A 13,523-nucleotide genomic window follows, 5' to 3' on the forward strand; every position below is an offset into this window, starting at 1 on the left:
CAGAAAAATGTTGATGAAGATTCTCAATCATCCAGGTAAAGTCCGAATGTTATATCACAGAAACTGGACATATTTTTATTTTAAAAACAATTGATTTTTTTTCCAAAAGTGCAATTTTTCAAGTCAGTTTTTTTAGTGTTGCTGGATTTATTCAAAAAAGCATAATTTAAACCCTCCAATACTGTAGGAATAAAAATCAGCATATATCTTACATATTTTGAAGGCTGGCACGGTTTCTGCTGATTGTGCAAGTTTGTCACCTAATTTCTTTCTCAATGTTGATGCCAAGATTTTGTCAGTGCTCCTAGCACATAAGCTGAGAAAATATTACTTTTGTGACTTCATCCTATGCAATCTGGTTTTATAAAGAGGAAATAGTCTTGGGTGATGTTAGGTTAGTAATTGGCATTTTTTTTTTCATTTTATCATTTCTTTATTAAACTTGTTTCTGCCCATCTCACCACGAGGTGTCTCTGGGTGGCTTACAACATTAAAGGCAATAAAATCATTAACATACATATAACTAATCACAATAAAAATACAGATTACGACTAAAAGATGGGGAGAGAGGGAGCAGAATGTTTGGGGGGAGAGATGAGATCTGCTATTGATCCAGCCACTACTCCTTTGTGATACATCCCCATTGGGAGCCCAAGCCAACTAGCAGAGTCAGATCTTCAGGCCCTTACAGAAGGTCAGGAGAATGGGAGCCAATTTCACCTCAGTGGGCAAAATGTTCTAAAACCTACCCAGCCACTGCATGCTACATCGGTTGTAGCTTCTGAATATTCTTCAAGGTAGCCCCATGTAGAGTGCATTGTAGTAGTCCAGACTGACAGAGCACAGGAGCTCCTGATTCAGAAGAGGTTGCAACTGGTGCAACCAAAAATGGCCCCTGCAACAAGCAGGAACCTCACACAGCCACAAAAAGCCCAAAAAACCAGCTTTCACACTTTACACACACAAAATTCCACATATAGCTTTGTGAGATTTTGTGTGTTTGTGTAGTTAGAGTGAAACACTACAGAAACACACTAAAGCTCAGAAAGCTGCACAAATATTATTTTATTTTTATTTTTATATAAACAGCTAAATTTAAAACTTCCTAAACTTTAAATGGCTAAGTCTAAAAAAAGAACAACTAAAAAAACCCCCAATTAACTATTTTTTTTAAAGCTCCCAAAGGGGAAAAAAACTTACCCAATAGAACAGGGATCTCCAACCTTGGCAACTTTAAGACTTGAGGACTTCAACTCCCAGAATTCCTCAGCCAGCTTTGCTGGGAGTTGAAGTCCACAAATCTTAAAGTTGCAGATAGAGCTGCTCACCGATTAGTTTGATTGCAGGCAGGGAGATCCAGTTGCTTGCTGATGCATGGATTGCGATCATGCGATCAGCAGCTAAGGTAAGCAAGCTGGAGGAAAAAAAGGCTCTGATGATCGCGGGGCTCAGCTGGGCATGGGGGGCGGGGGCAGGGATTTTTGCTACCGGTTCTCCGAACTGCCCGCCGCCATCGCTACCTACTCGCCCGAGCCAGTCCTAACCGGGACCATTTCACCCCTGTGTTAAATGAATATATATTCAGGAAACAGGAATCAACAGAAGTGATTTTGTGGAAAGCCTTTCATATAGTACAATTCAAATTCATGGAGAAAGTTTTGGCTGAATATGGATTTGTTTGTTAATTGGATTAAAATGTGCTATTCATATTCTCTTGTCAGCCTTTGTACAAATGGAATTATTTCCACATTTATCAAGATGTCTTACTGAAGATTTCTTTATTTCATCTTATGTTTAATACAGGAACAGAGAATCAAAAGGCATTGTGGACATAAAATTCAGGTGGTGCTGAATTTAACTTTTCCTTGTATGCTGAAATACAGGTAGTCCTCAACTTACAACTACAATTGAGCCCAAAATTTCTATTGTTAAGTGAGACATTTGTTAAGTGAGTTTTGCCCCATTTTACAACCTTCTTTGCCACAGTTGTTAAGTGAATCACTGCAGTTGATAAATTAGTAACCTGGTTGTTAAGTAATCTGGCTCCCCCATTGACTTTGCTTATTAGAAGGTCACAAAAAGTGATCACATGACCTTAGGACACAGCAACGGTCATAAGTATGAACCAGTTGCCAAGTGTCTGAATTTTGATCACATGATCATGGGGATGCTACAAAGACTAATTGTGAAAAATGATTATAAGTCACTTTTTTTCAGTGCCGTTGTAACTTTGAACAGTCAATAAATGAACTGTTGTAAGTCGGGGACTACCTGTATAATGACATATAAATAATTATGAATATTCTGTGCCAAAATATATTGATAAAATACCACTGTTTGGTAAAATCTTAGGTAACTCTGCTAATTAGAATAAGCCTCATATGGTTGATAGAGACTAATGTATTTATAAGTATGTATAAAAATGGAGACTTCATTTGGTATTTGAAATCTTTTAAGTATATTGGAATATTTATTCCAAAGGAAAAATATAGTAGTAAATATTTCAAAGTGATATTGAATAAATAAGAAGTTAGAAGCACCAATTAGCTTATGGCAAAAGATAAAAATGGAAATGAATATTAGTTCAAGATGTTTATATGTACCCAGATGAATTCCCATATTAATATCTTTGAAATAATTCTAGCAGATTGACAAATTATTTTTTAAAAAATTATGGGAAGATTAAAACCCTAGATTTATTATATCTGAGATGTAAGATTTATATAATCTGAAGATAAACCAATTACATCTGTTAAATCAGTCACCATGTGATTGTGCTATTAACTTTCTGAATTTTTTGCTTTATTGTTTTTGTACATACATATGTGAAATGTATACATCTCATACATATATGCAGAAATATATTTTAACTTCTGTTTCTCTATGGAATTCAAGCAATGAACTCCCAAAACAGTTACAGACAAAATTTTAAAAATTGCTGTTTGACACCTATGACATCAGCCTATGGTAGAGACTCATTTAAATGATTTTGGGACGAAAGAAGAATGTTCACCTTTGTTCACATTTTAAATTTATACTTTGGGATAAATCCAGTGTGAAACATGTAGGAGTTTTTTTGGAAGAGTGAAATATGTAGGAATTTATGGGCTAATTGTGTTAACCCAGATCAGCTAATTACTGATCAAGTTTCTGAGTTTTTGCAAGAGGAATCTGGATAGTCTAAAACTGTCCCACATAGCACTTTATCCACTTTAATGGCAACAGTCCACTAAGTACATTCTGATTTCACAATTTTGTTCAGATGCATTAGCAACATCTAAGCCTTCTAAATTATTCTCGGCACTAAAATAAGACATTTCAGTAGGCTATTTCAAATGTGCAACCTTTTTTTAAAAGCACTGTTAGGGTAAATATTAATTATTTGGAATAACTTTGGAATAAATAATGGAGATACACCATATTAAAAATGCATCATTAAGGGCTTTAAAATATATTCAGTACTTTTCTTAGTAAAATGAAATCCATTCAACAAAATGTTCTTTTCTTACATTTATCAGATACTTTGTTGGAAAAGAGTTGGCTGTCACCTTTGTTATATTGGAAGTCAAAATGATGGAGAAAACATGAAATATATATTTGATATGAACTTATCCAACCATCATCTCATTTCAGTTTAATATCTATTTGTTTGTCAATGTGTTGATACAGATATCAAGACAGTTTAGAGACATGAATATGCTTTCAAATTATATATCCAATTTTGGAATCATGAAGGACTGTAATTGTAGTGCAGGCTCAAATTATGTAAAGACCTAGGTGTTGGAAAAGACTCTAATGCAGGGAAAGGAAAGAGCAGAAGATGAAGACCAGCAACAAGGTCGATATAATACTTAATTACAGTGGCAATGTTAGAAGACACGAAAGACCAGGTTAGGAACAGAACATCATGATGTAGAAAATCTATCTATGTGGTCACTAAGAATTGAAAACAACTTGACAGCCCATAATCAAGTGCATGTAGAGCATGTGGAACATACGCCAAAGGTGTTTTTTCAAGAGGCAACTGGGCTTTCTTGTTTTCCTTTTTCTTTGAAGACGTTTTGCTTTTCATCAAAGAAGCTTCTTCAGCTCATGTGGGACATAGCAAAACATTTTTCATTTTTTCCAGTTTGTTTTTTCATTTGTATTATTCTTTTTTCTTTGTATTTATATATTAAAGCAAACATATTTTAAAAATAAAATAATTTTAATAAATTATCAACACATTTAATAAAATTTAAATTTAAAAATAAAATATTTTAAAAAGTTATTTACATATGGGTCACTATAGAGCCTATGTATTTGAACTAGGACTATAGGACTTTTATTTAAGACCTACCACTCATATTTCTTTCCAATATAATCAGAATTTCTCCACTCTTAGCCAAAACCTAACACTAGCCATATTTCACTGATGACTCCATTTTGATTGAGATTTAAATCCAGAAAGGAACCATTTGTTTATTCATTTAAAACATTTACATGGCCACCCATCTTAAAAACCAAACTCTGGATAGCTCACAATCAAACCTTCTCCTACTCTGACTTCATACTATTCCAACATTGGAGAAGCCAGTTCTTTCTGTTTTTCAGAAAATAAAAAGGCACCTGCTGGATCTCAAGAGGGAGGATGTTTCATAGGACAGGGCCCAAAACACCTATCAGGCCGAAAACCCAAAAATGACACATGGTGATACTTCCAAGCTGAGTTCTTTATTGTTTCCACACCTATAGGCAGAATCTTGCCAGACTAAGCACTCTACTATGCATTGATCTATTCTTGAGAATTATTAGGGAGGGAACTGTCTTCACCCTCTTTCTCTCACACAAAATATCTTGACTGAGTTGCCTCTTATTTCTCTGGAATGCACCTCTCCCCTTTCCTGGGAATCCAGCCTACTACATTCCTTCACATCCTACAGTCGACAAAGGACCCTGTTTAGGTCCCGCAAAATGGAAACATTTAAGGAATGAGATCTGGAACATGCCTATCCTAGCCAATCTGTTGGGAAGAACAGATGTTCTGAGTTCCACAAATAACCTGATCCCATGCTATCGTCTTTCCCTGAAAATAAGACCCTGTCTTATATTTTTTTGAACCCCGAAATAAGTGCTTGGCCTTATTTTCGGGGAGGTTTTATTATTTTGGGGCACAATGGAGCAAGACGGGGCTCCTCGTGCCATCTTACCTGATTTCCAGCTCTGTCTCCCTAGCCCTAACCAGAGGAAATAGTGGGGATCAGCTGCGCATGCGGTTAAACATTTTTGGGTAGGATTTATTTTCAGGGAGGGCTTATTTTCAGGGGGGGTTATTTTAGCACATGCGCTCAAAAGCCCGATTGGGCTTATTATCGGGGAATGTCCTATTTTCAGGGAAACAGGGTATATAAGACTTTAAAGATGAAGGGGAATAACCATCATTGTAAATTGCCCCTAGGAGCCAATGTAGCTCTCTTTTGCCACCAAGAAAAATATAAAATGTAATATTTGATTAGCCTCAGCTAGGTGATAGGGCTGAAATTTGCTGATGAGTATCCAAGATGTAAGTTCCAAAATGTAGTATACTAGATAAAACAGTATTCCTATTTCAATTAAAAAGGTTTGATTTAAGAATCATTAGAGCGAGTCAAGCACTAACTCACCATCTTTTTGCATTTCTGATTATAAAGTTTTGAAGTTTTTTGCCTGATTTCAGCAGTTGCTATGTTAATTGTTTCTTTGCAGATGTTAGCAATCATTTAATTCTTAAATGTGTTTAAGTGCTTTCTGCCTGTCTACCCTACTACTCTTGGTTTTCACCCTAGCATTGACATTTCCCTTCTGGTCTTAAAGTTTTTAGGAAACATAGGATTAGTAAAGCTATAGTTCATTATTGATCTTTTTTTTATTGTTGGTGTAGAGCATATTTCAATTTGCCCTAAATTCCTAACAAGTCTTATTTCACATTCTTATGATAGCCTTTGTATTTGTTCAAAGATTATAAAACGGGTGTCTTGTATACAATCTGTTCTGAAGCTGTCAGACTGATAAAATGTGCTGTTTTAATGTATAGGGAAGGATGAGCACCCAGTTGTCAAAATAATTTGAACCAATCAGCATGTTGTAGGAGGAGCAGTTGCAATCTGAGCTGTGAACAGATAATTCTGAATGAAAACCCTTTCAAACAAAACAAGCTGAATATCAACTAACCATTTTCAATTAGGTCTGATAATGGGAAGGGGAACAGTCATTTTTCAGAGATCAGGGAGAAACAACATCACCATGTTCTATTTCTGTTGATTAGGTATTTTAATCCGAACATTATCTGGCAAAGGACTTACGGGGAGTCCTTATGAATTTTTCATGAGCTGCATATGCTGCTGAATGAATTCAGTGAGTGTCACACCATGTAGCTTGCAGACAACCCACATCCACAAGGAGGCTACCGAAACAGAAAGCACTTTGGTGCATTTTCAGAGGCAAAGCCAAGCCTGATAAAGCTCTTTTCTGACAGGATTGATTTATCCATTCTTCGATTATGCTGCCATTTCTTTAGGCAGCCTTTTCATTCAGATCTACATGCGATGAATGATCAGCACAGAGCTTGTCGAGTTATCAGCATTTGAATCCCTAGCAATGTCTTTGGGCTGTGCTATTGTTGTGTTTTCTGTATGGTGAGAGCTAACATAATCTCCAAGCTATGACAGCAAAAGATTCTTCTAGGGAACTTGCTTCTCCGGAGACCGATGTTTATATAAAGACTTTCAAAGAACAAATGCATTTAGAACTTGAGCTGCCCAGAGTGTCCGGGAACAGAACCACTTCTCCGAAAATATCCCCCCGCAGTTCTCCAAGGAACTCTCCATGCTTTTTCAGAAAGTTGCTGGTGAATAAAAGCATCCGTCAACGTCGACGTTTCACAGTGGCACATACATGGTAAGATGACTTTGGTATTGATATTTATTCAGCAGGGGATATGTGGTTTTTTCTTTTACACTTTACAGAATCAGCTGCAGTAATAAAAGAATGTATAATTGGATCATTTGTGTAGCTCCTGTCCATATATAAACAATTACTATATTTGTGAATTTAGATTAACCTTTGCTAATTTTTTAAAATTATTTCACTGAATTATTCATTTTCTTAGTCTGATGTAATTGATATTATCCTGCTTTGGGGTGTTTTGAGAACCCAAGGCTGCTATATTTTGATTTTCATTTGACTGTAGGGTAAAATAACCCTCTGTGAAGCATCTTGAAGGAAGGTCTAGCAGTCAGATAGCTTAGATTGAACATTTTGGGTGTTTCAGCTCCTTGTGTTTTTGACTGAAACTGATCTGGTTTGAACTGCATTAATTAAAGTCTATACTAAAGAATGAGTAGGTTTTTCTCTCTTAATTTCTGCTTCTTTTCTATCTGTTCCATAGTTATGCCTTCTATTTCTACATAATCATTTAAAACTTGTAATGTTTTCTGTCTTAATTCATTTTTTAAAAGCTTCAGTTATATTTGCAAATAAAAAACCAAATTGTGAAAGGGTAAGTGTTAGGAGGAGAAACAATCTCAAGTATGTAGATGTTCTACTGTGGTTGAATTAGGATTTTTGTCCTTCTTTGGCATTTTTAGCTATAGAATAGATAAATAATGTAAAAGACTTCATGTTATAAAAAGTTTATTTTTCCACTGAGCAATAACTTTTTTTAAAAAAAGAACTTTATCTTTGCCTGTTTCTATATATATGCTTATAGCACTCTGGAATTGATGGAGTTCTGACCAATAGAAAGACCATTATGAAAAGAAAGTGTCACATGATCACAAACTAAAATAATATTCATCACGGACTGTAGACTATAGGACTATCAAGTTTGTCTAATTTGGGACAATTTTTAAAAATATAAATTATAGTATCTTTGAATTCATTCTTTTGAATAGCTTACCATTCCAAATTGAAATGTGTCATAGTGTTAGAAGTAAGTGCTACTGATCTATTCTCAATATTTCATAGTTTTAAAATTCTTCACACCTATCAGTTATACAGTGTTGCAGTGGCTATTATTTAAATTCATTTCCCATAAATGTGAGCTGATATGATAGTGCCCATGTTTTAAAAAAAGGAACTGGAGAGAGAAATGTGGAAGATATGCATTAAAGTATAGATAAGCATGGGGAAAATATATACTTGTTTTCTTCTGAGATTGTCCAAACATTTCCATTTGGACTAAACAGTTCCATTTCGATGAAAATATAGATAGCAAATTTAATTTTCTACATTATAAAGGGATAATAGAAAAATACAATATTCCAAAAAAAATTTATATGTAATAAGAGATGTGAGGAATGTTTTGTTTTAGCAGTGAGAGATAATTACATTATTATATCTGGGGTTGTCTTTGCATATGATTCAGAAACTTCAGTGTAAAATACATTATTCCCACCTGTTTATTACTTGATGGAAGCATGTGCTTAATTTTACAGATAAAATTTAATGAGATTGGAATGCTTAGTTTCTGCAGAAAATAGTTACAACTTGGTTATGAAACATCAATGAATTGGCAAAGTTATCTTGATTTGGCTACTGTTCACTGTTTCCAGAACCTGGTATACTACTCCAATGGCAGATCTGAATTCTTATAGCTGCCTCTAAAACTATTCAGATCCTCCCAAATCAAGCAAACATTGCACAGTTGGAACTTGGATAATTTGTTATGGAATTCTGGTGATACCATTTGAAAGGGGAGCTTTGCGTTAGCAAACGGGTTGCTAGGGACTATGGTTCAGAAGCTATGAGATGTCCATCTCTTTGCCACAGAAAAAATGGATAATTATTTTTTTATATTCTGGGGAAGCAAGAAGAACACTGTTAAAATCCAGATTTTTTAAAAAAAACTAAAATTTGATCCTTACTGTTTTCATTAATTGGAAATATTTTTTAAACTTTCCCTTTAGAGCATTTGATCCAGAAAGGGCAAACAAAGTCATTAAAACAACTATTCATTAGAAATTGTAAAGAAAGCAATAATATTAGGTAATCATAAATTAATTAGGGTAGTTGAAAAATATCCTGGAATAAGATAATGGCAAACTATTTTCATATTAACTGCCAAGAAATTTTTTTGAAGGAAATTCATCTAAAAAAAATCCATAAGCTAATAAAATAGTAGATTATTTTACTACAATAATTAGTAAACACACAGTACTTCATTACATAGAATGGCCTCCTAGGGCCACTGCCAGAAAAGGGATTGGAAAGAATTCAAGAAATGCTACTCTGCATGTTTTCCCTGTTTGTTTTAGATCTTCATGTCCCGGTTCTGTTAACAATGGCATTGGAACTAGATAGGCAATCCCTTCCTGACAATATTATTTTGTTTGGTTTTTTAAAAACACATGGAAAAATAAGTGTCAATCTGTTAGATGTAACAAATATATAAATTGCATTTGTGCATAGAATTGGTTAATAATACCTATCCCCACTGATTGCAGTGGGAAAGTGGCTCAGAGCATACGATTGTGTTGGATATGCTTGTGTAAGAATGAACTGAGCATACTTCCACTTAATACAAAACCTGAACTCAAAGGTGATTGGGACAATTTGAGTCATTTGAAGCAGATCAAATGACACTCATATTTCCTATCTCTTATTCAAAAATTATCTTTGATACATTTTTAAAATTTATTTTGATTTATATGCCGCCCTTCTCCGGAGACTCAGGGCGGCTTACAAGGCGTTAAGCAATTGTAATACATTGCTTTTGATATATATATTTCAGGGATTCTACCACATGTTATATCATACGCTACTTGATTTCTAAAGCAGTTGGAGCTTGGTCTTACAAAACACCTTGATGGGAAAGAAAAGAAGAGGGGTTATTAAACTCAGTCCACTGACATTCCTGCCCTCAAATCGTAACACCTTGAGACAGGAGAGAATAATTTCCTGGAATGCTAAATGTTTAACCACTTGTTCCTCTCACTATTTCCCTTTTCCCATCCATAGAAAAAATAAGTGTTGTTTTATCTACCTGAATGGGTTAAAGGCTACATTTTAAAGAAAAAAATATTTTAACAATTTATCCTTGCCGTTACTCTCTGACAATCAGTTTTATCATATCTAAGAAGGGCACTATAATTTGTCACAAGGTCTTCCATTTCCATCTGTGAACACTTTGAAATAGACCACATCAGGAAACACTCTATAGGAAGGCCCGAATATGCTTCATAGAAATAGATTACAAATTTTGCAAGTCTGATTATGCTTCTCCTGCTTTCCTGTTTAAATCCCAGTGAGTCAGGGGGGAGTCATTTTCTTAATACTATCTCCTATCTCAGAGCTTTGGAATACTTCTGTCCTTCTTATTTATGTAACAGTTTCTGAATATTTGTTTCCAGGTCATCTCCCTCACTCTCTACATCTAGCTAGCTAGCTGAAAATTGCTATACGTTCTTTATTATAATGTTCAATCTGTGTGGCAAATTTCATTAGGTCTCAAAACAAAAGATTCATGGGCATTTACCTGAAATACTTAATGAAAGGAGTGTTGTTTTAAAATCTTTCCCTAAATCCTAGTTACTGTGTGAACAGCTATTAGGATTTCTTGTCCCATCTGCTGTGATATAAAATAAAAGGTACTAATTACTAAGGAATTTGGCATGTTTCATCCACTTACATTGTTTCAGAAATGTTATTCCATCCTATGAATAAAATTATAAACTTTTATTTATATTTTTCTCAATATTCATAAGGGGAGAGATTTTAGAAAGGTAGACAAGCCAGACGGACTATTCTGTTAACAGACACAAAATAAGTTGAGTTCCTTTAATATCTGAGGATCTGGATGCAATTGATTGGGAAGTGCTTGTTTTACTCTAGAAATTACTTGTTTTGTTTTATTTCCTTAATTGTGAATATTGTGTCAAAAAAATGACTAGTCTTGGTGAGCAAATATAATATACTTTGAGCATTATCACTACTGCTACTTGAAGCAATATAGAAATGCATTAAACTGATTTGACAGGTAACCATGACAGAAGAGAATGTATTCAGTACTGGCAGTGAAATCCACATAACCACGTCCAATTTTTGTACAAGTCATCATTTATACAAAACAGCTTTCCAGTCTGTTCTATTTTAGCTGTTTACTTTTCTATTTCAGTTAAATATATACAGGAAGAGTTTCTCCCAATATTATTTTTCCATCACTGAATTGAACACTGAAATTTTAAATTATTATCTCTTTTATTCATTAAACATGAAACTCAGTCAACTGGATATTTAAAAACGGGTCACAAATACCATTGGCTGGTGCTAATGGTCGATACGGGTTGCTGCCAGCGTCCTAGGTATCAACCAAGTATCTTCTTAAAATATACGATGTTCGAAGTAGATAAAAAACTGCAGATTTTTTGCAGTTCCGCTGGTGTTATTGCAGGAAGCTGTAATTTCTTGATATGTTTTGTAAAGTTCTTGGACATGGTACCAAGTTTGTTTGTTTGTTTGTTTATTTGATTTATATACCGCCCTACTCCCGAAGGGCAGTGAACAGCCACAGGATAAAAACACATAAATACAAAATTTAAAACTGAATAAAACCGAATTAAACAATTTGGCCGAAGACAGATTTAAAACACCCAATAAATTAAGAACAAATTAAAATTTGCGTTTTAAAAAGGGAAAAAAGGGAAAAAAATTAGGCTAGGCCAGCCTGATAGAATAAAAAGATCTTGAGAGCCTGGCAGAAGGTGCATAGATCCGGGATCCTCCGTATCTCTGGGGGGAGCTCATTCCAGATAGTAGGTGCCCCCACAGAGAAGGCTCTCCTCCTGGGGGCCGCCAGTCGACATTGTTTGGCCAACGGCAATCGGAGGAGTCCCTCTCTATGAGAGCGTACCGGCCGGTGGGAGGCTACTAGTGGCAGCAGGCGGTCCCGTAGATAACCAGGTCCTAAGCCATGGAGCGCTCTAAAGGTGGTAACCAAGACCTTGAAGCGCACCCGGAAGACCACCGGGAGCCAGTGCAGCTCGCGCAGGAGAGGTGTTACATGGGAACACCATGTCGCTCCCATAACCACCCGCGCAGCCGCACTCTGCGCCAGTTGGAGCCTCCGGGTGCTCCTCAAGGGGAGCCCCATGTAGAGAGCGTTGCAGTAGTCCAGGCGGGAAATGACGAGGGCATGAGTGACCGTGCGTAAGGAGTCCTAATCCAGAAAGGGACGCAACTGGCGAATCAGGCGAACCTGATGAAAAATCCTCCTGGTCATGGCTGTCAATGCTCTTCTAAAGACAGCCGTGAGTCCAGGAGGACACCCAAGTTGTGAGCCCTCTCCATGGGGGCCAGCGATTTGCCCCCAATAGTCAGTGATGGCACCAACTGACTATATCGGGACGTCAGAAACCACAGCCACTCGGTCTTGGATGGGTTGAGCCTGAGCCTGTTTCTCCCCATCCAGATCCGCACGGCCTCCAGGCACCGGGACATCACTTCAAGGGCATCGTTGGGGTGGCCCGGGTGGAGATGTACAGCTGAGTATCATCAGCGTACTGATGGTACTTCACCCCAAAACCACGAATGATCTCGCCCAGCGGCTTTACATAATTGTTGAACAGAAGGGGCGAGAGGACCAACCCCTGTGGCACCCCACATAGAGTGCCTCGCGGTCGACCTCTGCCCCCCTGCCAACACAGACTGCAACCGGTCGGAGAGAAAGGAGGAGAACCACTGCAACACAGTGCCCCCCACCCCTAACTCTTCCAACCGGTGCAGCATGATACCATGGTCGATGGTATCAAAAGCCTCTGAGAGATCTAATAGGACCAGGACAGAGGAGCAACCTCTGTCCCGAGCCCCCCAGAGATCATCAACCAACGCGACCAATGCCGTTTCTGTGCTATACCCAGGCTTGAAGCCCGACTGGAACGGATCCAGATACACCATTTCATCCAGGTGCTGGGCGAGCTGTCGTGCAACCACACTCTCAACAACCTTCGCCACAAAGCGAAGGTTGGAGACTGGACGATAATTAGACAACACTGCCGGGTCCAGGGAAGGCTTCTTGAGGAGAGGCCTCACCACCGCCTCTTTCAAGGAGGCGGGGAAGTCACCCTCACTCAATGAAGCATTTATAATCCCCTGGAGCCAGCCTCGCGTCACCTCCCGAGAAGCCATCACTAACCAGGAGCGACACAGGTCCAACAAATATGTGGTCGCATTCAGTCTACCCAGAATCCTGTCCACGTCAGGAGTCACAGGATCAAACTCATCCCAGATAACATTCTCAGTCCTGCCTCAGTCATCCCCCCTGAAATACCCAGTCGGAGTCCAGTCCTTCCTGAATCTGAGTAATTTTGTCATGCAGATACTGTACAAAGTCCTCGGCTCTACCTTCCAAGGGGTCCTCCCGCGCTCCCTGGTGGAGCAAGGAGCGGGTCACCCTAACAAGGGCGTCCGGGCGGTTCAGATTCAGAAAGACTGGCCCTCCAACTGCTCTCCAGGCGTCTTTTTCAGCGCTTCATCTACCTCAGCTCCTCGGTAAACCAAGGAGCCAAGTG

The 13,523-nt window shown here is 37.5% G+C and overlaps 1 protein-coding gene across 3 annotated transcripts in view; it reads left to right on the forward strand.

Annotated features, from left to right (window-relative positions):
- Positions 1-13,523, forward strand: part of PDE4B (phosphodiesterase 4B) — a 273,652-nt gene that overhangs the window by 90,687 nt on the left and 169,442 nt on the right. The window contains exon 1 of one of the 3 annotated variants that reach the window (XM_034433274.3): positions 6,406-6,915. The exons of the other annotated variants lie outside the window; for them this stretch is intronic. Within the exon in view, the coding sequence (XP_034289165.1) occupies positions 6,680-6,915 (236 nt within the window). The 5' untranslated portion in view covers positions 6,406-6,679. Of the gene's footprint in view, positions 1-6,405; positions 6,916-13,523 lie in introns of those variants that run through there. 3 annotated transcript variants of the gene reach the window in all.

The sequence above is a fragment of the Pantherophis guttatus genome, chromosome 3, assembly GCF_059756535.1.
Source record: "Pantherophis guttatus breed Tessera chromosome 3, ASM5975653v1, whole genome shotgun sequence".
Taxonomy (NCBI): Eukaryota; Metazoa; Chordata; class Lepidosauria; order Squamata; family Colubridae; genus Pantherophis; species Pantherophis guttatus.